The following is a 27,941-nucleotide window of genomic DNA, read 5'->3' as shown; positions in this document are numbered from 1 at the left end:
CAAGAAAATGCGCGCGCGCGCGGGGGGGGGGGGTGCCACAGGATTAGCTCGCACAGGGCGCCTGAACACCTAAGGCCGGCCCTGACCCCTGGAAAGCTTTCTGGTACTCACGGACACTGTTTTTCCCTGGGTTGCTCTGCCTTCAGCTCCACTTGTCAGTATCCACTGGACCTCCTGGCTCAGCACCACACTTCTGGCTCACTAGGCCAACCGCCTGTGACCACCTTCCATAGAGAAAGGAGGAGAGACAGCCGTCATCCTCCTCCTGGGACCTGGCTTCCCGCCCAAAGACACATATCCCAGGACGCACCACTGTTTGTGCCAATCCACTGGGATAGTTACAAAAGCCTGTGTGTCACTGGCTGGGTTTCCTCCACTGTCCAACATGCTCCCCTATTGGATACAGTGGGGACACTCCCTCAGCCCAGATGAATCACACATGGACACATGCAACAGGCATAACTATTGATCAGGCTCCCCTGTTAAGCAGATGGAGCAGACTATATTTTACCTGCTACTCCCCTGTTACGCAGGCAGAGCAAAATACTCTCCTTCCTAGCACCTATCTAGGAGGGTGCTACATCCACCCCCCCACCAAAATGAGCCACAAACTTGGAGAGGGGGGAAAAGGAAAAACAAGTGTACAAGAATAAATTACATAGATAAATATAGGCATTTTGTTTGTACAAGTATGATACAATTTTGGGGTGCATTTGGAACAATGCACCCCCTACCAAGCACACTTTGCTCCAGTGATTAAACACAGCATCCTTACTAACTATCTATAGTAATTTTAGACATCCTGAAAAGGAGAAAGAAGAAAGGCTAAGCACTTCTGCATGCATGTACAATTAGACAATCACATGTCTAACTCATTCTTGATGAGAAGACCCTCCCCGCGGAGGGCGGCCTTCTCATCCAACATCCCTAATTAGACAGCCCATCAAGCATTGGCTTGTCAGTCTTGACACGTCATTCCACGCCGCTCCTTCAAGGCGGCCCTGAACCCTGTCACTGACTATATATCAACCAGTCCATCAGAAAAAAATGGGTGTCTGCAATGCCCTCTTCATCGCAGTATCCAGCACCCAGCACCCAGTTTTCTTCTCTACACAAGACTTCATTACCGGAGCCTGGGTAACCCATCAGTGCTGTTTGGGCTTGTAGTAGCTTATTCAGGGGCCCCAGGCACCAGGGCACCCCCCACCAAGACTCTCCGGGTACCGCACATTTCTTCCAGGCGGTCACCCACAAAGTTACACTGTTGGCGCTCGTAATTTTAGAAATACCAATTATGACTTTAGAATAATCATCTGTAACACACACTGTCACCTCAGACAGGAATGTTCAGGGGATTTATTCTATACAGTAGCACTCTTCCAAGAGGCAGGTTCTTTGGTTAGCTTGCGTTAAGAGCTTAGAGACAAAATTAACACTTTTCAAAATAAGGTTTAATTATAAAAAAGATTAAAATTGGTGCAAATAAAAATATTTACAGAAAAATGTGTTACAAAGAAATAGAGACACAATTCAGCAATTTAGAAGAATAGATAAAGAATTAGAAATTGAAATACTTGCATTCAAAAGTCCTTGTATTATCAGAGGTGCAGAGCTGAGCCTGTGTGATCGGTTCGTCCCTTAAGTGATTATACTGCTTGATGTAAAAAATGAGAACTGAGAGCTCCATCAGCTTCTCTCTTTTTCTGTGACCCGCAGGGGGCGTCACCAGAGGTCCTTGACCAATAAACACAGGGGCCATAGGCGGCTCATAAACTGCTAAGGGACCTCCCGTTCAGACAGATTTTACAACAGAATTCATATCTTGAAATATGTAATGGTTACATTCTTGAAACTGATATGTTCTTGTGCAGTATTGAGTTCTATTTTCATAGACACCAAACACAGGTTATCTCCTAATAACCTCTGACCCGTAAGGCATCTGACAGCTAGCTTGTCTTCCACAGGAGTGAACGTGATCATGTGTGATCTTAATTCGATCGGTATTTTATTTGGCATTCAAATATATACTTTCTAGAGACATATCTTGTTTGTGTGTAAAGTTATGAATTTGTGTGTAACTGACGTCATTTTCCTAATCGCCAATTTGCTGTGGAATTCCACACAGCCTGGTTGCCTTAGTGGACATCTGCTCTGAGATAAGGTTTTGCTTCGTTTATGACCCGGCATCTGCCAGGGTCTGTTAAAGAGGTTGTAAACTCGTTTGAGTTTTTTTTTTTTTTTTTTACACCCTGCAAAAGAAAGACATAATGAGCTAGTATGCATCGCATATTAGCTCATTATGCAATACTTACCTCAGAACGAGCCCCCGCCGTGCCGCTCACTCACCTCTATGACGGGCGACATGTCTAGTCGCCCGTCTTCCGGGATCGCGGCATCCGGCCATCTGATTGGCCGGAGCCGCGGTGACGTCACTCCCGCGCACGCGCGCGGGAGCCGACAGTCACGGCACGGGGCTCTGAAGGAACGGCACGATCAGCCGTTCCTTCAGAGCGCATGCGCCAGTGACGTCACTGGCGACATATAAGGTAAATATCTCCTAAACGGTACATGTTTAGGAGATATTTACAGTACCTATAGGTAAGCCTTATCATAGGCTTGCCTATAGGTACAAGTTGTAGAGGAGGGTTTACTTCCTCTTTAAGATAAGGCTTTCGTTTGAAGTAACAGTTCCTTTTGAAGCTCGCATACTAATTAGGATAAGGTGGGGGCTAATTAGCTTGAAGGAGAGAGAGGGGGGAAGGAAAATATCTCTGCGTACACATCTGTTTGCTAGCCTGTGTTACTGGACAACATGGATGCCCGTGATGACAAAATGGTGTCCCAGCACACAATACCAATACAATACCCATACTCTAAGGCCACATTCCTCTGTATCCACCTCTGCATCCTGGAAAATCTGGGGAAGGTCTTCCGATTACCTCTCCCAGCTGGGGAGTATGGAGTCTCCTCTCTTTTGAAGAGGGAGGCATAGGCCTCATTCTGATCCCGAGCCCGGGCATCATTTCTAGGTGGGGATAGGTCTGGGACCTGATTGGCATAGGCCTCGCAGAACCCCAGATTCCTGGCGCACTGTCCTCGCACCACTGAATCCCTAGCCTCCTCATCAGGTGGGCCAAGACATCCAATCCCTCCTCCAAGGATCTAAACCGATGCTGGAACCTGGGAGACCCCACATCAATGTTCCCGGCCTCTTCCTCACTGCTCAAACTCACACTTGCAGCCTCGGTCACCGCTAGCCATCTTCTCCCCTCTGCATGTATGGGAGCAGACTTTATTTCTGCCGCTGCAGTTTTCAATGCACCAGGTGGCCGCTCCCCGGCCGGCACTAACTGAATGCATCCCGGCTCGGACATTCGGGTCTCTCTCCACTTGCACTCTGGACCACTGACAGACTGCATGGACTCCAGCTGCATCATGAACCGCAGCACTCCTCTTCCACGGCCCATGAAAGTTCCCAACTCCACAGCCAACAGGGCGTGAGTGACCCCGGACTCCCAAGACACATTCAAATTTTTGGGCCAACCTCCACTCTCTTCCGCCCACAGCAGTAGATTGCCACAATGCCTGCACTGCCCCCACACCTGCATACGCATGGTCACATTCAGACACTGAGGACATACCAGGCCCAAATGCTCCACGCCTCCTCCGGTGTACAATGCTAGTCTTCCGTCGGGCACCATCCGCACCCCTGTATCCCACAGGGTGGATGTCTTCGGCTCTATGGTCTGCTCCGCAGGTTCTCCGCCAACACATGGGATAGCCTCTGCGCTCCGGCTCGCTCTGGTACTCGCCATCTTGCTCCTCTGCACACGTCTCTCCCTCTCAGCCCCACCCGGAGGCGGAAGTGATTTACAGATTCTTGTTCCTGTTCCACATTGGCTGTGCGTGAGCGGCGTCTCCGCCCACATCTCCACATTGGCGGTGGCTCCTCCTGCTAGGCAGAACTTTCCAGCGCGTGTTTTCCCGCGCAGTACAGTAACCCTTCCGATGGCGCTCCATCTCAGCTCAGCCTGCATGGAAGTTACTGCAAAGCGGACTGTGCCTCCCTGCCTGCACGCATCCGCCATCATTGCCTGTACCAGGGCTCCAACTGCGCCTCCATCACTCTGAGCCAGCTGACCCTCTTTGCTATGTAGTAGAATTGTCCCATGCACGGCCAACACTTCTCTTCTTAGCACTTGTACAGGCAAGACTCGCCACACTGTATTTGAAAAATGTCCCACTGTCATTAAATGCACGGTCAACAGTTTCCTTTACAGCATCCACTTTGCCACTATTTTGGAAGAATGTCCCGCTGTCATTGGATGCATGGTCAACATTTTCCTGCATAGCCCTAGCACACACATGACTCCTGGCACACCGATCCACACGCCCTGAGTCGCCATTTTCTCCGTCCACACTTGCACCATATACTGTTAAGCAGGCACATTCCATTTTCACAGTAAGATGCAACTCTCCCGCTCTCCAGCACATTACTTGAACAGACAATTTACAGTTCAAACAAAGGTTCTTCCGTTGCCATTGGCAACCATCGTTGTGCATTTGATTCTTCATCCCTCTCTCCCTTTCTCCTGTAGAGCAGGCCTCACACTTCTCTTGAGCATTAGAACACAGTTCTTGAGAGAAAAATTACATTTTCACAAATTTTCTTCGCCCGTTGCCATTAGCAACCATTCTGGTAACCCAGGGCGATATCCCGGACGATCTCCCAAATGTAGCACTCCCCCCTAGGGGACTGCTGAGAATTGCACTTCCTGGATTCCCCCTGGTTACCCGTAGCAACAGTCTGTGGAAACTTATCACTTTAGACTCTTAGCTCAGACATTGAACAGTCCAGGGGATTTCGTTTTTGTGTTTTATTTAGAACTGGGATAGGAGAAGGGATGTGAGGAACTATGCACAAATCTTGAGGACAACTAGCTGTAGTGTGCGGCAAGGCCGCTGCTTCACCTTGCCACCGAAGTGAAGATAAAGAATATGATACTGATTTAGTTTCTCTTCAGGGTCCTAACTTGGCACCCCCTTTCTCACTTGCTGTGCATGCTAGCCCTTGTCCACTGACTCTCCACAGGAGTGGTCCCCTTCCTGGGCAGACCCCTGGCAAGCGCCCTGGTACTCACGGACACTGTTTTTCCCAAGATTGCTCTGCCTTCAGCTCCGCTTGTCAGCATCCACTGGACCTCCTGGCTCAGCACCACACTTCTGGTTCACTTGGCCAACCGCCTGTGACCACCTTCCATACAGACAGGAGGAGAGACAGCCTTCACCCTCCTCCTGGGACCTGGCTTCTTGCCCAAAGACACCCTGTCACATGTGCCCTTGGCTAACATATCCCAGGATGCACCACTGTTTGTGCCAATCCACTGGGATAGTTACAAAAGCCTGTGTGTCACTGGCTGGGTTTCCTCCACTGTCCAACATGCTCCCCTATTGGATACAGTGGGGACACTCCCCTCAGCCCAGATGAATCACAGATGGACAAATGCAACAGGCATAACTATTGATCAGGCTCCCCTGTTAAGCAGATGGAGCAGACTATATTTTATCTGCTACTCCCTTGTTAAGCAGGCAGAGCAAACTACTCTCCTTCCTAGCACCTATCTAGGAGGGTGCTACATCCACCCCCTACCAAAATGAGCCATGTCCCCATTGGCTCTGGGGCAAAAAGTCCCTACTGGAAAAAACTTTCAGGAGTATCTCACAAACCTGGAGAGGGGGGAAAAGGAAAAACAAATGTACAAGAATAAATTACAGTACATAGATAAATATAGGCATTTTGTTTGTACAAGTATGATACACCAAGCACACTTTGCTCAAGTGGTTAAACACAGCATCCTTACTAACTATCTATAGTAATTTTAGACATCCTGAAAAGGAGAAAGAAGAAAGGTTAAGCTATTATCTATTGATCAGACTCCCCTGTTAAGCAGATGGAGCAGACTATATTTTATCTGCTACTCCCCTGTTAAGCAGGCAGAGCAAACTACTCTCCTTTCTAGCACCTATCTAGGAGGGTGCTACATGTGGATTATACTCCCTCCAGAGGTGGTTCTGGCCAGCTCAGTAGATTGCTTTAAAAAGGCCTGGATTCTTTCCTGGGTGTACATAATATAAACGGTACTATTATTTATAGGTAAAGTTGATCCAGGGAATATCCGATTGCCTCTCGGGGGATCAGGAAGGAATTTTTTCCCCTGCTGTAGCAAATTGGATCATGCTTTGCTGGGGTTTTTCGCCTTCCTTTGGATCCTCTGGTATAGGATTGTGTATATGGGATTGTATGGTTGTGTTTTCTTTACTATTTTTTGTTTTTTATTGTTTGAGCTAGATAGACTTGTGTCATTTTTCAACCTGACTAACTATGTAGCTTTGTCACTTCTGTATAATATAACGTATATTTAGAGAGCGGTGATGTCACCCCTGTATAATGTAAAAAATCTGGAGAGCGGTGATGTCACTCCTGTATAATATAAAATATCTGGAGAGCGGTGATGTCATTCCTGTATAATATAATTTACATCTAGAGAGTGGTGATGTCACTTCTGTATAATATAACATATATTTAGAGAGTGGTGATGTCACTTCTGTATAATATAACGTATATTTAGATAGCAGTGATGTCACTTCTGTATAATATAACGTATGTTTAGAGAGTGGTGATGTCACTTCTGTATAATATAACGTATGTTTAGAGAGTGGTGATGTCACTTCTGTATAATATAATGTATATTTAAAGAGCGGTTATGTCAGTCCTTTGGTGTCACATCACTTGGCCATTTAGTGCTCCATGATGGAATTCATAATTAATGTAGATAGTTTCTATCAACTTCTGCTTCATTTTCTTTCATTTCAGCAAGTTTCCCGAGCAGACCAGACATTTGATTGATACAATGAAAACTCTCCCGGTAATATTCTGTGTTATATAAATCTATGGACAATACTGGGGGGGGGATTATGTGAAGTGCGGCTTGTTAGTGGCTCTGTCCCCGGTGACACCGATTGGCCGTACAATAGTTTGCCCCATTGTATTTTTCTGCTGGATCCGCTCTCAGTGTCTTCCTGTCTCATTAGGGGATAAACTATGGAGAGGATTGGAAAGTCATCACCATATTTATTGGCGCCAATGATCTGTGCGACTACTGTAAAAATAAGGTGAGAAGAGCACTTATGAATTACCATGTAACATTTCTCCATGACAGGTCCACTTTAATATCATCGCACTCCTGGATTATTTATACTTAGCTACATTCTGTCTGAGGATACATTGTACAATAATGTTACAAACATTTCAAACCGATAAACTAACAGTCGGTTCACACTATGGCGACACGACTTCGGGGGCGACTAGTAAAGTCGCCGTGCACCGCGACTTTGGCGCAACTTGCACGGACTTCACATAATGGAAGTCAATGCAAGTCACTCTGACTTCTGTCAAAAGTAGTGCAGGAACTATTTTCAAAGTCGGAGCGACTTGAGTTGCTCCTATTAGAACGGTTCTCATAGCACTGAATGGACCGCGACTTGTCAGGCAACCAAGTCGCCTGACAAGTCGCGGTAGTGTGAACCGGGACTGAAGAGTGAATCATAGATCAAATGTATCATTCAACTGTTACCCACTGAAAAATAGATTCTGATTGGTTGCTGAGAGTTACTGTCCCTGTCCACCATAATCCAAGGATCAGCATTAAAACAGTATTAAACCCAAAATCAAACATTTATTATATTGCAGCTTACCAATTCTTAGATGTGATGGCTGCATTTGTTTTCTTTTCTAGACTTTTTTTCTCCCGTTTTCATCTGGTGATCTGGCCAGTAAGTCTGTTGTTTTTCAAAAGAATAGGGTCTCCTGCAATTTTTTTCGGCTTACAGTGTTGAGACAAACAATTTACCACTGGCAGGGGTGATTACAATGATCGGCTTGTATTTATCCATGTAAAACCTTTATGCTAAAAGGAGAAAACTTTTACTGTAACTGATTATAAAGTGTGGGCTGAAGCTTGTCTTTATATTTGCTAGTGTATCTAAATCTGCTAATACATCTAACACTCCCCTCCCCCCAGACTGACGATACTACTGTTCAAAGGTGCCCCCATGCTTCTTAATCCACAGTAGGGGCGCTCCTATACAGGAGTTACCGGCCAGATCACCAGGTAAGGGGGAAAGCTTATAAAAGAAAACAAATGCAGCCACCATATCCAATGATTGGTAAGTTGCAATATATTAAATTGTTGGTTTTGGGTTTAATACTGCTTTAACCAGTTCTGGACCGGAAGGATTTTCCCCCTTAACGACCAGGCCATTTTTTGTGATTCGGCACTGCATTACTTTAACGGACAATTGCGCAGTCGTGAGAAACTGTACTGAAATAAAATTGATGTTCTTTGTTTCCCACAAATAGAGCATTATTTTGGTAAAATTTGATCACCTGTGCGATTTTTATTTTTTGCGCTATAAACCTATAAATGTGACTGTTCTGGAAAAAAAATATATATTTTTTACATTCTGCTATATAACGTTCCCCAAAAAAAAAAAATGTAATACATTTTTTCATCCCTTTAGGCCAGGGGTGGGGAACCTTTTTTCTGCCAAGGGCCATTTGGGTATTTATAAAATCATTTGGGGGGCCATACAAAATTATCAACCTAAAAATGTGCCTGTTATATTTGGTCAAACATTTCAATTAACTCACCCCTAATGTGATGGCTGCAACTGCTTCTCTTTGGTGAGGTGTGTGATGTTAGCTGGTATTGATGATGTTGCTACTCACAACTGGTTTTCCAGGTTTGCATTGGTCAGTCTGGAGCGCAGTCGACTCTTTGTGGTGGTAAGTTTTGAAAAGAACTGCTGGTGGGTACTGCTGGTGGGTACAGCTGGCTCGTACTGCTGGTGGGTAAAGCTGGCTCAGGCTGGTACTGCTGGCTTATACTGTGCTGTGGGTACTGCTAGCTGGTACTGCTGTGGGTACTACTGGCTCAGGCTGGTACTATGCTGTAGGTACTGCTGGCTGATACTGCTGTGGGTACTGCTGGCTCAGGGTGGTACTGCTGGCTGGTACTGTGCTGTGGGTACTGCTGGCTCAGGCTGGTACTACTGGCTGGTACTGCTGGCTGGTATTGCTGTGGGTACTGCTGGCACAGGCTGGTACTGTGCTGTAGGTCCTTCTGTGGGTACTGCTGACTGACTGGTACTGCTGGTTCTGCTGCGGGTACTGCTGGCTCTGGCTGGTACTGCTGTGGGTACTACTGGTTCTGGCTGGTACCGCTGTGGGTACTGCTGGTTTTGGCTGGTACTGCTGGCTCTGGATGGTACTGCTGTGAGTACTGCTGGTTCTGGCTGGTACTGCTGGTTCTGGCTGGTACTGCTGGTTCTGGCTAGTACTGCTGTGAATACTGCTGGTTCTGGCTGGCCCTGCTGGTTCTGGGAGTACTGCTGGCTCTGGCTGGTACTGCTGTGTGTGCTGATGGCCGGAAATGCTGGCTAGCAGCGGCGCCGCGCTGGAGGAAGAGGCGATATTTCCTGTATTGGTCACAGGCGGAGTGCATTTGATATCACTCCGCCTGTGACTCACTCAGACCGTCAGAACGGAGCCGGAACTATACAGGAAGCATTGGCTCCGTTCTGACAGATCAGCTGAGAGACACAGACTCAGCTGCACGGGGGGCCGGACCAAATGACTTTGAGGGCCGCATACGGCCCCCGGGCCGTAGGTTCCCCACCCCTGCTTTAGGCCAATTTGTATTCTGCTACATATTTTTGATTTAAAAAAAATCCCAATTAGTGTATTTTAATTGGTTTGCGCAAAAGTTATCGCGTCTACAAACTAGGTGAAAGATTTATGTCATCTTTATTTATTTATTTATTTTTACTAGGAATGACGGCGAGCTGCAATTTTTTGCGGGACTGCGACATTGCGGGGGACAGATCGGACCCCTAACTGACATTTTTGACACTTTTGGGAGGCCCAGAGACATTACTACAGTAATCAGTGCTAAAATATGCACTGTTACTGTAATAATGACACTGGCAGAGAAGGGGTTAACCTAGGGGGATCAAAGGGTTAATTGTGAGCCTAGGGGAGGGTTTTCTAACTGTGGGGGGGGGGGGGACTTGATAAATTATCACAGAGACATGTGATCCTATATAGAAGGATCAGAGGCGCTCTGTGATAATTTCAGAGAGAAAAATGGTCAGCTGTGTTTACAACAGCAGACCGCCATTCTCTCTTCACGGGGAGTGATCGCGGATGGCAGGCGGCAATCGCTGCCTAGTTTGTATGCGGCGGGCGGTCGGCAAGGGTTAATGTTATATACTGTATACTCAGTGTCTTATATATTGTATACTGACAGATCATCATAGAGAAGATTATAACATCATGCATTGTTATCTTGCAGACGCTGTACTCAGTAGAATCATTTATCAGCAGTGTGACCGAGTCTCTGGATATGATGCAGAAAGAGGTACAGTACAGCATATGAAATATGAGACCGCATGAGCTAGAGGCTTTACTGCACACATCTGTCATAGCAGAGGCATAACTAGAACCTTCAGGGCCCCGGTGCAAGAAACCCGACCCCCCTCGACAGGAAGGGGGACCATATGAAAGGGGGGGGGGGGGAGAGTGTGACAGGAGGGGGGGGGGCATCAGGGGAGAGCAGTATGACAGGAGGGGGGTCAGTGTGACAGGAGTTGGGGCAGTATGACAGGAGGGGGGCAGTGTGACAGGAGGGGGGCACTGTGACAGGAGAGGGGCAATATGACAGGGGGCATTGTGATAGGAGGAGGGGGCAGTGTGACAGGAGGGTAGGCAGTATGGCAGCAGGGGGATTGGTGTGACTGCAGGGGGAGGCAGTTTGACACCAAGGGGGGAAGTGTGACAGGAGGAGGGGGCAGTGTGACAATACAAGGCAGCAATACCAGCCAGCAGTACCAGCTAGCAGTACCCACCAGCAATACAAGCCAGCAGTACCCGCCAGCAATACAAGCCAACAATACCAGCTAGCAGTATCCACCAGCAGTACCAGCCATCAGTACCCACAAGCAGTACCAGCAAACAGTACCCACCAGCAGTGCTGTATGTTGGCCTAGGCCAACAAGGCCCAGGCCTAGGGCGGCACTAAAAGCTGCACCCCGCACAAAAAAAAAAAACAGCCTCCTCCCTGCTCCCGCAAGAAAACGGTCCCCCCCGGCTTGCGCTACACTTTTAGTATAGTGCCAGTCTTATGGGGCAAATTGGGCAAGAGGGCAGGGTCCAGGAGGCAAATAAGTATGGCACCCACATAAAGCACTCACACTGCTACCTGCCAGTATGATAATATCGGCGGGTGAGGACATTCGGACAGATCGCAGGCCGCCAACCACACTTAATACAACTGTCCCGACAGCCCCCAATGCTAATAAGTGTGGCACTGCAGCCTAATGCTCCGCCTACCCTCCTCCGTCCCTCGATGTAAATCCATCGTCAATCACAATGTCAGAAGGTGGCCACAGGGTGACGTAACCAGGTGGCCCTACCCCTTGCCTATAAAACAGCTGTCAAAGCTGAAGAACAGCGGGATGCCTCAGAAGAGGCAAATCTTTTTTGAAATTTTTTCTATTTTTCAGGTCGGCCGGCGTCCTGATTGACGATAGATTTACATCTTATGTGTTTTTTTTCTTTTTTACATTTTTTTGGTGAATGGGTAGGGGTACAATACCCGATACCCATTCACATGGGGGAGGGGGCGGGATCTGGGGGGCCCCCTTGTTAAAGGGGGCTTCCAGATTCCGATAAGCCCCCCACCTGCAGACCCCAACATCCACAGCCCAGGGTTGTCCGGAAGAGGCCCTTGTCCCCATCAACATGGGGACAAGGTGCTTGGCATGGCACTGCTCACTGTCTTTAACATTGACGTCTATGGGAAATCTTGGTCAGCTTGGCATGGCACTGCTCACGAACTATAAGTGACAGGGACACAAAACTTGGGGAGCACCGAGAGGGGACCCAAGACTACAACATATCTACACATTTTAAAAGTGGAGTATGCCTGAACACTACACTGACTGCACTAAACTAACTCAACACACTATCCACTAACTACCTGCCTAATCTCTATTATCACACACTACACACGGCTGCAGTGTAAGCAACAGCCTTATATAGTGTGGGGCGTGGACTTAGCCCCTGAGCCATAATTGGCTAAAGGCACCCTGCCTTTGGCCAATCATGGCTCTGACAGGACATTGTGCTGTGATCGGCCAAAGCATACAGGTCAGGTGCATGCTTTGGCCAATCACAAGCACTTAATGCACTTCAATCGTGCAATGCATTATGGGGCGCTCATCGACGGGCAAACTTTCGCCGAACACATGAACACCCGAACACATGAACATCAAGCCCATCTCTAGCCAGCAGTACCAGCCCTGGAGGACAGCAGCAAACACCAGCTACAGTATAACCACCTGGGGGACAGCAGCAGCCAGCAATACCCGCAGTAATCCCCAGGAAGAAGTGAAGATTGAGGTCAGTTGAGGTGCAGGTAAACTGCAGTGCATCCATGTGAAAGCAGCCTTATGCCCCTTTTACACAATCGGTCCAATCAGGTCCGCCTGTCTGTTTTTTCAGCTGAACCCATTCAGACCCTCCATTCACCTCTATAGAGTGGCAGATGTAAACTGACTTGTGTCCGTTTACACCCACCTATCTCCAATCTGATCCACTTAAAAAAACACCAGGGCATCTGTCCCCTTCTGTCTGGGCGGATCGCAGGGTCCATAGAGTACAGCGGGCTGTGTCTATGTCTGCTCTGCATATGCTGGATGGACACGGACCTGTCATCCACCCGCTCTGCTCATTGTGGCCCGCAACCAGTTACCAAGTTGTTAAGTGGCCCTCGCACCTCAAGAGGTATATGTACTGTATACACACACACACACACATACTTTTTTATTTTTGAGGTGGGGTGGGGGGGGGGGAGTTGGGTAAGTTCCCACCCTTTTTTTTCCCCAGGACTTGACCCCTGGATACAACCCTTTCTGTTTGTCGAGTTTGCCATCTTTGAAAGTGAAAGTAGAAGAAAATCCCACATTTTGGGTTGTCCCCAGAAAAGTAATAGAGGGAAAATCTAACAATGGGCACACTAGTTCTGGTGACCTGGGGGTCCCCAAGGAATTCCCTTAATTTGCATGGATTTTTTCTCACTTCCTGTTTGGCTATGGGACAGGAAGTCAAGGAAAGTCTCCACAATGGGACATTGATGGCGATAAAAAAAAATCTGACAGGGGTTATAACCCTGCCTTGCTCTATCCAAAATGAAAAAAAGTTTTACCTATAGTTCTACTTTAAGTGGGCCCCCTCCCTATATCAAATTTCAAAGTCAATTCCGCTAGTGATACAAATTAGTAAGTGCTTTCACAGCAGTCATATACTGGTCCCCAAACTCTATATTCTAATTTTAGCCAAAATCATCTGCTGAGTTCTATTGCTGTCATTTGTGTAACCAGCCAGCTCCAGGCCCCACTGCAGTTGCATGGTGTGCTATAATCATAGATATGCCTTTCCTTGTCCATCATATTCAGCCTTTCCCATCCCCAATGATCCAGAGGATGGGGTCTGTTCTACATCATAATATTCTTCTCTCTTCAGCTGCCGCGATCCATTGTCAATGTGGTCCAGCTGCTCCAAATCCACAAACTCCGTCAGCTCAATGATAACAGCCTTGGATGTATGCTGAAAAGGTGAGATGCCGCCATTGTTAGTTTGTCATCCAATATTCCACTACAGGTCATGGCCATCTGTCTAGGGTTGCCATCTGTCCTAACCATTAAAGTGTTTGCAGTGGCGGCTGGTGCTAAACATTTTTTTTGGTCTGCACTCACCCCACCACAATCGCGGTGCCACAGCTTCCTCGGCTTCTCCTCCTGGCTAACCTGATCCGCCTCTTGTCCTGATTGGCCGGGAGGAGAAGCCGGAAGACAATAGCAAACATTAATTCCCTAGTGTTACAAGTGGGTGGGTTCACTGTGCCCCGAGCCCAACCTTTTTCAAGCCAATTAGAGCCTCAGGCTCTAATCATGTGGTTTGAAAAAGAAAAAAAACTCATAGAAACCTTAAGTCCGGTGTCCCGCATGCAAACTAGGGGGGCAGCGCCCCTGTACGCCTTATGGACTAGTTAGCTGCTGCTGAGTGTATGTAAGGACAAACTTACTGCTATTTAAGTGTAGATAGAACAATGAGGGGTTAGTCCCTCTGCCAAGTTTAATTTTGACTTTGGACCTATTTTGGACTTTTGGTGGCCATTATCATCAGTACTGGTGGGAAATGAGACAATTTTAGATTTATCACGAGAGCAAGAGGGGAAAAAAATCCTCCAATGGGGACATATGTTCTCATGACTAGTAATGAGCTTGGGTTTGGTCTGCAAGCCAGAAGTAAGCTGTTATTGCCAAGCCAATTAGCTCCTGCTGGGACATTCCCTGCTCCAAAAGCTGCATGCACACAAATGCTGGTTATGCTTGTGACATTATTAAAGCCACCATATTAGGTCAATGACATTGGCCATGTCACCATATTGGGTTAATGACCTTGGCCATATGTTCATATTACATTGACCTAATATAGCCGTAAGTCAACATGGTCATGTGGCTATACTAGATCAATGACATCGACCTAATATGGCCATGAGACCATGCCTGCCCCCTTGTTTATGTGCAGCTGGGAACGTCTGGGCCAAAGCTGATTGGCTTGGAAATGACAGCTCACTTTTGGGTTTTGACCGAGCCCAAGCTCATCACTGATGACAACTAAGATGGGAACACTTTTAACTTTGGGGAAATTCTTCATACATCCTGTTTTGTCTCTAAGAGATAGAAAAATTTATGAAAAATCGCCCCAGAAGGACATACATGGCAAAAAAAAAAAAAAACCCAGATGGTGTCTTTAACTTTTCCTTACTCTATCCAAAACCACAAAAAAAAGTTTGGGCTCTACATACCCTTTAAAAAACCCATTATATATATGTATAATGTACTGTATATGTGTATGTTTTCACATATATTAGAAGTATGATGTTATGACGTTACTTTCTGTTGACAATGGCGGGATATGGTATGACCAGGCAGAGGTATGGTGGGGAGGAGAGAGCCAGGAGATGTTCCATCCATCACATTCCATTTATGTTCCTCACCACAGGACCTTCTGTTCCTGTGTGGTGAAACCAAAAGAAAATTCCACGGAGTTGTTGGAGATCATAGAACAGAATCGCCAGTTCCAGGTAAATTTTCCTTCATACCTTTATCTGATCGCACTAATATTATCAAACAACCCCTGAACACCACATAGAAGAAGATCCACTGAGCATTGTCGTTTTTGTATGTGGTCATGCTCCTAGATTAAGAGGTAGTTAGTCAGTTTGTATATATATGTATATTCTTTAAAATACTGACCAAACAGAATTTGTTTGGCGGGGGGGTGCATTTTATTAAAAATGCACTCTACGTGTATATTTTGTTCAGCAGATGTGTGCATATATTTTTCCACTTGAATTATTTGTACATTTGTTCTTTCTTTTCCCTTTTCCCCCTTTCCAAGTTAGTGGGATACTCCGTGATTTTTGGCAGGATTTTTGTAGGGGGCGGCTGCCCCAGAGCCAATGGGACATGGCTCATTTTTGGTGGGGGGTGGATGTAGCACCCTCCTAGGTAGGTGTTAGGTAAAAGCATCTATTTGCTCTTGCTGCTTATCAGGGGAGCTGATCTGTTAGTTTAACCTGTCACATGTTTCTTGGTGTGATTCACTGGGTCTGAGGGAGTGTCCCCACTGTAGCCAATGAGGGAGCTCATTGGACAGTGGAGGAAATCTGGCCAGTGACACATCCTGTTTCATGGCAGTCCCAGTGGGAGGGCATGTGGCAATGCATCCTGGGATTGGACATAAATAGGGCGGGAGCATGTCACAGGGGGTCTTTGGGTGGGAAGCCGAGTCCCAGGAGGAGGCGGACGGCTGTCTCTCCTCCTGCAGTGTGAGGAAGGTGGTCCAGGCGGTCGGCCTAGGGACCAGGAGTGGAGCTGGGTTGCAGAGGATCCAGTGTGCTGACCAGTGGAGCTGCTGGGCAGAGGACTTTGGGAAAATCAGTATCATGAGTACTAAGGGATCTGCCCAGGGGTCTGCCTGAGAGAGGGGACCACTCCAGAGAAGTCAGGGGATCAAGGAGCCAGCTCACTCAGAGTGTTACCGTAAAGGGGGTGCCGTGTAGTGAACCCTGAAAATTAGGAAGGGCCCTGGGATTGTTCAAAGCACAGATTGCTTCAGAGTACAGATTACCTCAGAGAATTGCTTCAGTTCTGCGACAGTTCTGTGACAAACTAAAACTAGCGGCCTAGCCGTGACTAGCTCACTTTCAGTGTTACTCAGCGTTAACCATCAATCAGCATTTATTTAAGTCATCCCTGCTTATTGTGCATAGTTTGTTTAGTCAGAGTATCCCTCTCATCCTTTCTCCTATCCAAGTTCCTGATAAAACATAAAAACCAAAGAAACTGGACTTGAAAACATGTCTGAATGTTCTACTGTTGCTAATGGTAACCCAGGGGAACCCGTCTTCAGCAGCTCCCTTGGGAGTATTGCTACACACAAAAACATCTACATCCTCTAGCCTGTTCATTGACTGAGCCGGAGTGTAAAGACATACTGTAAATTGTGCATTTTGCAATTGCTGTCGGTAACCCAGGGGGATCCCAAAGTGAACAATCCAGCAGTCCTCTAGAGGTCAGTGCTACATTTTGGTGCGTCATCCGGGATGCCCTCCTGGGTTACCGCAACAGTTGCTATCGGCAATGGCCAGAAAATCTTGCAAAGTAACGTCATGCTTTCTCAAGAAATGTACTGGAATGCCAGCGGAAAGAGTGATGTCTGCTCTTCAGGGATTAGGGAGAGTGGGATGATAAGTCAAGTTTGCAATGATGGTTGCCAACGGCAAAGGATGGACTTTTGTCAGAGAAACAGCCTGTCCTTACAAGTAAAATGCAGGCCAGTTGATGAAGAGGAGATGCACTGTATTGTACAAAAGGACTGTGTCTGCTTTACAGTAATCAGTGAAATTGTGTTTGAAGAAAGTAGTGACCAGGGACACAGGGATCGGTGTGTCGGGAGTCATATCTGTACATGCACTATGAAGAAAAGTGTTGACCGTGCAATTCATGACACTGGAACAATTTTCCTAAATAGTGTGGAGAGTGATGTTTGTGCATATAATGCAGAGAAAAGTGTTGACCATGCAATTTATGACAGCGGGACAATTTTCTAAAACAGTATGGGAAGTCATGACTGTACATGTGCTGTGGAGAAAAGTGTCGGCTGTGCAATGCCTGACAGCGGGACAATTTTCATAAACAGTGCTGGAGGTCAGTTGGTTTGGCGAGATGGAAGTGCAACTGAGGCCCAAGTACAGAAAAAGATGGCAGATGTGTGTGGATTGAGGAACACAATCTGCCAGGCAGTGATCTTCGTGCTGGCTGAGCAGAGGAGCAGCAGTGAAGAGGTTACTGCACCGCGCAAGAAAGCGCACACTGAAGAGATCTGCCTGACAGGAGCCACCGCCGGAAAGTCAGCTAGTCTGGAGTTGGCGCTCACAGACTGTCAATCCGAACGGAGGAAGAGAGCTGAGACTCTACTGCCTTCGGGTGTAGCTGAGAAGCAGACACGTGTGTGGAGGAGCAAGATGGCGGATGCCGGAATGAGCCGGAGCGCAGGGGCTATCCCACATGTTGGCGGAGAACCTGTGAAACTGATGGAATTACCGGAGTCGGTCCTGTAGGACTGCCCATTGGAAGACTGGCGTTGTGCCAAGGACGGACAAGGAGCATCTCAGGCTGGTATGTAGCTGGTGTGTCTATGAGGCTGCAGGCCCGGAGTCAATGTGGACACTGAGGTGATATGCTCTTACAGGCGGTGCAGAGTGAGTGTCGGCCCAGTAAGCTGTATGTGAGTTGGGAGACAGGAGTTACTCAGGAGTTGCTGGTGCCCATGAGGATCCCTGTAGGCAGAGGTAGGGGAGTGCGGAGAGCGCTGCTGGAGCCGGGGCCAGTAGTGCAGACCTACAGTGCCATATGTCAGACCAGGGAGACTCTCACCTCCGAAGTGTCGTGCACCCAGGTTGTACAGACTGAGTCAGGTGCTAGAGAGTGAGTATAGTTTTGGCTCTGTCTGCCTATCAGAGGAGCAGCAGGGAAATCCATATTGCTTTCTGCTTACCAGAGAGCAGGATCTGTGAGTTAGGTCTGCTCATGGTGCTCAGTGTGTAATTCATCTGGTCTAGAGAGTGTTTCACACTGGTCCAATAGGGAGGCATATTGGACAGTGGAGGAAATCTGACCAATGGGTACACAGGCGTTGATACAGCCCCAGTGATTGGCACAGACTAATTGTCTTAGTGCATTGTGGGGTGTGGTATAAAAACCAGGAGCACATGTGCTTCGGGGCCTTTGGCTGGTAAGCAGAGTCCTGGAGGGAGGGTGGCGGCTGCCTCCTCCTCTGTAGCAGTGGCATGCAGTCACAGGAAGTCGGTCTGGGGACCAGAAGGAAGGAGCTGAACCCAGGGATCCATGAGAGCTGACTGGAGGGGTAGAGACACTGGAGACCCTCGAAAAACAGTATAGTGAGTAAAGGGGATCGTGTCTAGGAGCCAGACCTGAGGGGGGCCACCCAGGTGTAGGATAGTCAGAGGATGGGTGTCAGCAAGTGAAGTGAAAGGGGGTACTGGGTGTGTATCCCAAAGATAAATTATCCCAACAAGTCATCTACACAGAGACTTAAATCTAAATTCATCTAAGTGGCAAGGTGAATCAGCAGCCTGGCTTCATTTTCAGACAGAGTCCTCATCTACTGTGAATAGTTCAAGTTAGAGTATCCTACTCTTCCCTTCTCCCATCCCTAAATTAAATAAAACCACAAAAACAACTACATCCTCCAGACCAGGGATCGTCAAACTACGGCCCTCTAGGTGTTGCAGAACTACACATCCCATGAGGCATTGTAAAACTCTGACATTCACAGACATGACTAGGCATGATGGGAATTGTAGTTCCTGAACAACTGGAGGGCCATAGTTTGAAAAACCCTGCCCTAGACTGTTCATTGACTGAGCCAGAGTGTAAAGAGTTAAATTGTGCATGCTGCAGTTGCTATCGGTAACCCAGGGGGATCCCAAAGTGAACAATCCAGCAGTCCTCAAGGGGGCAGTGCTACAAATTCATATTCTATATAGTTTCTAATATTAACATTCTGCAGGAGAAGTTGGAAGATCTGGTAGAGAAGTCGGGAAGATTTGATGGGAAGAGGGACTTTGCTGTCGTTCTGCAACCCTTTCTGCAGCATATAGAGCCGGGCATTGACCAGGTATATGAAATGTTACAGGTGCACCATGCTTTGCTGTAGATTTTATTCATTGTTGTATCTTTGTGTTCATGTCATGTGATGTCTACCAGGGAATCTGCTGGCCGTGCAACTGAGGTGTCACTTTTATCTTATACAGAGCGGTCAGATTGACTATTCGTTCATCTCTCCGGACTGTTTCCACCTGACCATCAAGGGTCACGAGCAGATGGCCAAGGCTCTGTGGAATAACATGGTAATGTATGGAAGGTGCTGGATATACAGATTGTATATTACTTCAGATAATATTTCATCTTCTCATTCACATTGTCATTTTCTGGTCCAGCTGCAGCCGGTGGGGAAGAAGTCTCTGCTGGAAAGGTTTTCAGACAATATTGAGCCTCTGTGCCCGTCCAAGGTAAGACCCATGTACAGCAGCGCAGGGCATTTCACTAGAGCATTATTTTATATATATACAGTATATATGTACAGTATCTCACAAAAGTGAGTACACCCCTCACATTTTTGTAAATATTTTATTCTATCTTTTCATGTGACAACACTGAAGAAATGACACTTAGCTACAATGTAAAGTAGTGAGTGTACAGCTTGTATAACAGTGTAAATTTGCTGTCCCCTCAAAATAACTCAACACACAGCCATTTATGTCTAAACCGCTGGCAAACAAAAGTGAGTACACCCCTAAGTGATAACGTCCAAATTGGACCCAAAGTGTCAATATTTTGTGTGGCCACCATTACTTTCCAGCACTGCCTTAACCCTCTTGGACATGGAGTTCACCAGAGCTTCACAGGTTGCCAATGGAGTCCTCTTCCTCTCCATGACGACATCACAGAGCTGGTGGATGTTAGGGACCTTGCACTCCTCCACCTTCCGTTTGAGGATGCCCTACAGATGCTTAATAGGGTTTAGGCTACGTTCCCCTTTAGACGTTGCTATTTTTTCAGACTTTTTTTTTTGGGCATTTTACAGGTGTTTTTGCAGCATTTTTGTGCAGGCATTTTTTAGGCTGATAAGTGACCAATGAAAAAAAATATGTAGCACCCTCCTAGGTAGGTGCTAGGAAAAAGTATATTGTGGCCCTGTCTGCTTATCAGGGGGGCTTTGATCACTCAGCTAGGCTGGCATGTGTTTCCAAGTGTGCCTGTTGAGTTGGGGAGTCTCCCACTGTGTCTAATGAGGCTCTCATTGGACAGTGGAGGAAACCTGGCCAATAGCACTTTAGGTCTTGTATCCACCCCAGAGGGCAGAATCTGCTGCAATGCATCCTGGGAGGGGGTATAAGTCTGAGGGGAGCACATGACAGGGTGTATTTGGCAGGAAGCAGAGTCCCAGGAGGAGGGTGATGGCTGTCTCTCCTCCTGTCAGTGCAAGGAAAGGTGTCCTGGGCGGTCAGCCTGGAGGACAGAAGGTTGAGCTGAGCTGCAGAGAGGGATCCAGTGTGCTGAGGACTGAGTGGAGCTGCGGGGGGCAGGAGTTTCCAGGAAAGCAGTGTCATGAGTACTGTAAACTGCCTCACGGTCTGCCTAGGATAGGGGACCACTCCAGAAGGTCAGAGGGATCCAGGAGCCAGCTAACCAGGTGAAGGCTTAGAAAGGGGGTGCCAGAGTCTAAGCCCTGAAGAGAAGTGTGTGAGTAAAGAGGGCACCGGTGCGGGCCCGGAAGTGTTAATCGTTGCAGCAGATATTCAAATAGCTACCTCAGAGGAAAGTGTAAGGGAAGCTTCTACAAGGACTCAGTGCTATCAGACCGCAAGTCAGCCTTCATTAACGCCAACCGGCGTTGACAGTCACTCAGCCAGCGTCAAGTCAGCGTCAGCAGGCATTTTTCAGTAATTCCCCTAACTTTGTGCATAGCTGAGCCAGAAGAGTATCCCACTCATCCCTTCTCCCATCCAAGTTCTAAATAAACCAAAAAACCCAAAGATACTGGACTGGTTCTTGTCTCAGTGCTCACACTTAGAGAAAATGCCTAATTGTGCTGTGGTTGCTAGCGGTAAGCCTGGCGGACCCATATCCAGCAAAATGGCTGGAAATACTGCTACGAATAAAAACACCCATAATCTGCCAAAAAAGAAGCTCATGTACTTTTTTGAGCGACGGGCGTTTTGCTTAAGGCTACAGAACGCTTAGATGTGAATAGGAGCCATTGAAATTAATGGGACTTGTCTTGTTGGGCATTTTTAGAGCTGAGGCTTAGAGCAGAAAATCGCCCAAAAACGCAGAGATGTTGAGAGAGCCTCAGATTCCATTCACACCTGAGCGTATCGTTTTCAGGCATTTTTTCTGCGTTTTCCAAGCGTTTTTTCTGCAGTTTTTCAGGCATTTTTTCAGACGTTTTTTGCAGGTGTTTTGAGGCAGGCATTGACATCTAACAAACGTGCTTATAATCTTCCAAAAAAAAAAAGCTCATGTACTTTTTTGACCTTCAGGCGTTTTGCTTCAGGCGATAAAACGCTCATATGTGAACAGGGGCCATTGAAATGAATGAGATTTTGCTTGTTGGACGTTTTGAAACTTCAGAGATGAGCGTTTTACGAGCTGAAAAACCTTCCGGTGTGAAAAGGGCCTTAGGTCTGGAGTCATGCTTGGCCAGTACATCACCTTTACCCTCAGCTTCTTTAGCAAGGCAGTGATCGTCTTGGAGGTGTGTTTGGGGTCGTTTTGTTAGAATACTGCCCTGCTGCCCAGTCTCTGAAGGGAGGGGATCATGCTCTGCTGCAGTATGTCACAGTACATGTTGGCATTTATGGTTCCCTCAATGAACTGTAGCTCTCCAGTGCCGGCAGCGCTCATGCAGCCCCAGACCATGACACTCCCACCACCATGCTTGACTGTAGGCAAGACACATTTGTCTTTGTACTCCTCACCTGTTTGCCACCACACACGCTTGACACCATCTGAACCAAATAAGTTTATCTTGGTCTCACGTGCATTCAACTTCTTTGGTTCACCATGGCGAGGCCTGTTCTGAGTGGATCCTGTCCTGTTAAACCTCTGTATGGTCTTGGCCACCATGCTGCAGCTCAGTTTCAGGGTCTTGGCACTCTTCTTACAGTCTAGGCCATCTTTATGTAGAGCAACAATTCTTTTTTTTTTCCAGATCCTCAGAGAGTTCTTTGCCATGAGGTGCCATGTTGAACTTCCAGTGACCAGTATGAGAGAGTGAGAGCGATAACACCAAATTTAATACACGTGCTCCTCATTCACACCTGAGACCTTGTAACAGTAACGGGTCACATGACACCGGGGAGGGAAAATGTCTATTTGGGCCCAATTTGGACATTTTCACTTAGGGGTGTACTCGCTTTTGTTGCCAGCAAGTTAAGACATTAATGGTTGTGTGTTGAGTTATTTTAAAGGGAAAGCAAATTTACACTGTTATACCAGCTGTACACTCACTACTTTGCACTGGGGAGCTACAGTTCATTGAGGGAGCCATGAATGCCAACATGTACTGTGACAAACTGAAGCAGAGCATGATCCCCTCCCTTCAGAGACTGGGCCACAGGGCAGTATTCCAACATGATACAGAACCCAAACACACATTCTTTCATTCATGGCTAGTGTTTGGCTGAAGCCATTTATTATCAATCAACTGTGTTTACTCTTTTTAACTCATAATGACAACAGAAACTACCCAAATTACCCTGATCAAAAGTTTGCATACCCCAGTTCTTAATACAGTGTATTCCCCCCTTTAACATCAATAACAGCTTGACGTGTTTTGTGGTATTTGTGGATGAGGCTCTTTATCTTCTTAGATGGTAAAGCTGCCCATTCTTCCTAGCAAAAAGCCTCCAGTTCCTGTAAATTCGTGGGCTGTCTTGCATGAACGGCAGGTTTGAGATCTCCCCAGAGTGGCTCAATGATATTGAGGTCAGGAGACTGAGATGGCCACTCCAGAACCTTCACTTTATTCTGCTGTAGCCAATGACAGGTGGACTTGGCCTTGTGTTTAGGATCATTGTCATGTTGGAATGTCCAAGTACGTCCCATGCGCAGCTTCCGGGCTGATGAATGCAAATTTTCCTCCAGCATTTTTTGATAACATACTGCATTCATCTTGCCATCAATTCTGACCAAATTTCCTGTGCCTTTGTAGCTCACACATCCCTAAAACATCAGCGATCCACCTCCGTGTTTCACAGTAGGAATGGTGTATCTTTCATCATAGGCCTTGTTGACTCCTCTCCAAATGTAGCGTTTATGGTTGTGGCCAAAAAGCTCAATTTTGGTCTCATCACTCCAAATTACTTTATGGCAGAAGGGTTGAGGCTTGTCTCTGTGCTGTTTGGCGTATTGTAAGCGGTATACTTTGTGGCATTTGCATAGTAATGGCTTTCTTCTGGAGACTCGACCATGCAGCCCATCTTTCTTCAAGTGCCTCCTTATTGTGCGTCTTGAAGCAGCCACACCACATGTTTTCAGAGAGTCCTGTATTTCACCTGAAAGTTATTTGTGGGGGTTTTTTTTGCATCCCGAACAATTTTCCTGGCAGTTGTGGCTGAAATTTTAGTTGGTCTATCTGACCGTGGTTCTGTTTCAACAGAACCCCTCATTTTCCACTTCTTGATTAGAGTTTGAACACTGCTGATTGCAATTCTCTATTCCTTGGATATCTTTTTATATTCCTTTCCTGTTTTATACAGTTCAAATACCCTTACCTGCAGATCCTTTGACAATTCTTTTGCTTTCCCCATGACTCAGAATCCAGAAACGTCAGTGCAGCACTGGATGAAAGATGCAAGGGTCTGTCAGGAGTTCAGAAACTCATTGACCTTTTATACACACACACTAATTACAAGCAAACAGATCACAGGTGAGGATGGTTACCTTTAATAGCCATTCAAACCCCTTTGTGTCAACTTGTGTGCATGTTATCAGGCCAAAATCACCAGGGTATGAAAACTTTTGATCAGGGTCATTTGGGTAGTTTCTGTTATCATTATGATTTAAAAAGAGTAAACACAGATGAAACACTGACCATGAGTGAAAGAAAAGTTTTTGTGTTATCATTCAGGCCCCGTTCACATACAAGCGACGTTACTTCCAGGGGCGACCTCCGAGGTCGCGGTCCGAGCAGCGCGCCGCAACCTCGGAGCGGCTGGCACGGACTTCATAACATTGAAGTCTATGACGGTCGCCTCCTGGACGCCGCAAAGAAGCTCCGGACCCTTTTTCTAAGTCGGAGCGACTTGTGTCGCTCCTATTAGAACGGGTCCGCAGCTTCCCTATGGAAGGCGACCTGTGAGGCGACCTGGTCGCCTCACAGGTCGCCTTAGTGTGAACGGGGACTTATATTCTCTGAAAAATGGCCAAGAAGTCATAAATTCTGCCAGAGTATGAAAAACTTATGAGCACAACTGTATACATACAGTGGACAGGAAGTGGTTAAAAAACACAAGTATGGTTCATAAAGGGCATGCGTTTACATGTGTATGGGTATGTAAATGTGCACATCTACTTATGCTCAAATATTATTTCTTTGCAAGCTAAGATTTTTATTTACAGGTATTGTATGTTGCAAGCTATTTTTAAGATAAGATTAAATGCTGCCTATAGGCATTTACACATGTGGACATTTAATGGCATTGCATGCATATCAGTGTAAACTACCGACCTCAGATGCAGATTCTTCAATTTGGATTTTTTGGGTTTCAACGCAGTGCAGTTTTACTGATCTTTACGCACTGCCCATAGAAAACAATAGAACTGCATTTGTATTTCTAATATGAAACGCTGTATTGATGAAACACACTTTTATTCACAGACGTGTGGATGAACCCTTAACCACTTTAAGACCGGAAGGATTTGCCCCCTTCCTGACCAGGCCATATTTTGCGATTCGGCACTGCGTTACATTAACGGACAATTGCGCGGTCTTTCGAAGCTGAACCAAATAAAATTGATGTCCTTTTTTTTCCCACAAATAGAGCTTTCTTTTGGTGGTATTTGATCAGCTGTGCGATTTTTATTTTTTGCGCTATAAACAAAAAAAAAGAGCAACAATTTTGAAAAAAATTTATATATATTTTTCACATTCTGCTATAAAACCTTCTAAAAAAAAATAAAAAAAATCACAATTTTTTAACATTTTAGGCCAATTTGTTTTCTGCTACATATTTTTGGTAAAAAAAAAATTGCAATAAGCATATTTTGATTGGCTTGCGCAAAAGTTATCGCGTCTACTAACTACGGGAAAGATTTATGTCATTTTTATTTTATTTTTTTTACTAGTAATGGTGGCAATCTGTGATTTTTTGCGTGACTGCAACATTGCAGCGGACAGATCGGACCCCTGACTGACATTTTTGACACTTTTGGGGGGACCAGTGACATTACTACAGTAATCAGTGCTACAAATATGCACTGTTACTGTAATAATGACACTGGCAGGGAAGGGGTTAACATTATGGGTGATCAAGGAATTAAATGTGAGCCTAGGGGAGTGATTCTAACTGGGGGGGGGGCGCATGGCTTCTGAAATGACCATAGAGACACGTGATCCTATATAGAAGGATCACAGGAGCTCTGTGATCATTCCAGGGAGAAGAACGGTCAGCTGTGTTTACAACAGACGACCGTTCTTCTCTCTCAGCGGGGAATGATCGCGGGTGTCAGGCGGCAATCGGAGCCACCTGCCCACTGCATCGGCTTCCCCGCTGACGAGCGGGGGGCGGGAGATCGCCGCCGGCGGCGCCTGCTCGCCCCCTAACCTCATGAACGCGGGCAACGCACACCGATAGCGATTTGCCTGGGAGTGGCTGACTACTAGTAATGGTGACGATCTGCAATTTTTAGTGGGACTGCGACATTGCGGCGGACAGATCGGACCCCTAACTGGAATTTTTTACACTTTTGGAGGGACCAGTGACATTACTACAGTAATCAGTGCTAAAAATATGCAGTGTTACTGTACTACTGACACTGGCAAGGAAGGGGTTAACCCAGGGGCGATCAAAGGGTTAAGTGTGAGGCTAGGGGGTGTTTTCTAACTGTGGGGGGGATGGGCTTGTATTATCAACACAGAGACCTGTGATCCTAAACGGCAGGAACACAGGGGCTCTGTGTTGATAGCAGAGAGAACAACGGTCAGCTGTGTTTACAACTGCAGGCCGCCGTTCTCTCTTCACGGGGAGCGATCGCGGATGCCCGGCGGCAATCGCTGCCCCTGACCTCACGCCTCGGCTTCTCCGCTAGCAAGTGGGCGTGGGTGCGCGCCCACAGGATTGCTTTGCGAGCCACCGTACAGGTACGGCGATTCGCGGGAACCTGCCGCCGTATAACTGGTCGCCTGGTTGGCAAGTAGTTAATTATTTTTTGGGATGGGCTCAGATATCAAAATTTGTTCTGTTTCCTTTTTCTGTCTCAATGTTTAATATTAAAACACTTTAATATATTTTGCAGGAACATCCATACATCTATACCAGGAGGCCAGAGAACACAGAGAAGACACAGAGGATGAAAAGAACGTCAATGGGGCCTCCAGTGTCCCCGTAGGATCCCGCGTGATGACTGCCCTGTGTCTGCTTATTCTCATTGACCTGCTTGGCGCCTCCAGCTGATCCGGTGCAGGATGAGGACAGAATCTCTGTAATATATGATAATTATTATAAGTCACAGGATCGGACCTTATTCTGGATCTACTACTTATTGTGTGGAAGATAATCCGGGACAATTGTCCCACATACTCTCAGATCAGGAATCTGTAATAAAGAAATAAGTATAATTAGAGAGATCCTTCTTCTTTACGGTTAGGAAGGGGGTGCAGAACAATATGTGAGTCCGGTCATTCCCGAAGGGACTTTGGTATACAGAAAGATGGGAGAATTATTCAAGGAGGGGTGAATGCCTTCATAAGGTACTAAGGGGGTTGATTTACTAAAGGCTACAAAGCTAATTATAGAGTTTTCTTTTGGTGGTATTTGATCACCTCTGCGATTTTTATTTTTTTGCGCTATACCTTGTAACGCTAACGAGTCACATGACACCGGGGAGGGAAAATGGCTAATTGGGCCCAATTTGGACATTGTCACTTAGGGGTGTACTCACTTTTGTTGCCAGCGGTTTAGACATTAATGGCTGTGTGTTGAGTTATTTTGAGGGGACAGCAAATTTACACTGTTATACAAGCTGTATACTCACTACTTTACATTGTAGCAAAGTGTCATTTCTTCAGTGTTGTCACATGAAAAGATAGAATAAAATATTTACAAAAATCTGAGGGGTGCATTCATTTTTGTGAGATACTGTATATCAAATGCAACACAGCTTCCGAACCTCTCATTTCCCCTCTCACTTCCTATTATATGGAATGAGAAGTGCTCTTTAGTTGTGGTCATGTGTGCTGCTCTATGCACATTATAAATCCCGTAGTCCCTAATCCATTTTGGGAGCGAGCAAGAGAGGGTGGCTATGCTCTCACAGTGGTATGAACGTAGCCACCCTCTAACAGCAATTTAGATCACACCAGCAGAAAATAAATTTGGAGGACGCTGAAAACAACAGAAGGGACTTTCATCACCTAAAAATACATTTGGAATATAATCAAT

At 46.5% G+C, this 27,941-nt stretch overlaps 1 protein-coding gene across 1 annotated transcript in view; it reads left to right on the top strand.

The window, feature by feature from the left end:
• Positions 1 to 27,169, top strand: part of LOC309569452 (phospholipase B1, membrane-associated-like) — a gene marked incomplete at its 5' end in the record, with an annotated part of 67,266 nt that extends 40,097 nt beyond the window's left edge. The window contains 9 exons of the mRNA XM_082275291.1: positions 6,875 to 6,926; positions 7,093 to 7,173; positions 10,413 to 10,478; positions 13,643 to 13,734; positions 15,188 to 15,269; positions 19,283 to 19,390; positions 19,527 to 19,622; positions 19,713 to 19,784; positions 26,797 to 27,169. Coding sequence (XP_082131417.1) covers positions 6,875 to 6,926; positions 7,093 to 7,173; positions 10,413 to 10,478; positions 13,643 to 13,734; positions 15,188 to 15,269; positions 19,283 to 19,390; positions 19,527 to 19,622; positions 19,713 to 19,784; positions 26,797 to 26,889 — 742 coding nt within the window. The 3' untranslated portion in view covers positions 26,890 to 27,169. The remainder of the gene's footprint in view (positions 1 to 6,874; positions 6,927 to 7,092; positions 7,174 to 10,412; positions 10,479 to 13,642; positions 13,735 to 15,187; positions 15,270 to 19,282; positions 19,391 to 19,526; positions 19,623 to 19,712; positions 19,785 to 26,796) is intronic.
• Positions 27,170 to 27,941: the final 772 nt, after the last annotated feature.

The sequence above is a fragment of the Pelophylax lessonae genome, assembly GCF_965119305.1.
Source record: "Pelophylax lessonae genome assembly, chromosome: 13".
Taxonomy (NCBI): Eukaryota; Metazoa; Chordata; class Amphibia; order Anura; family Ranidae; genus Pelophylax; species Pelophylax lessonae.
Note: the sequence above shows the minus strand (reverse complement) of the source record. Positions and strands in the feature narration are given on the sequence as shown.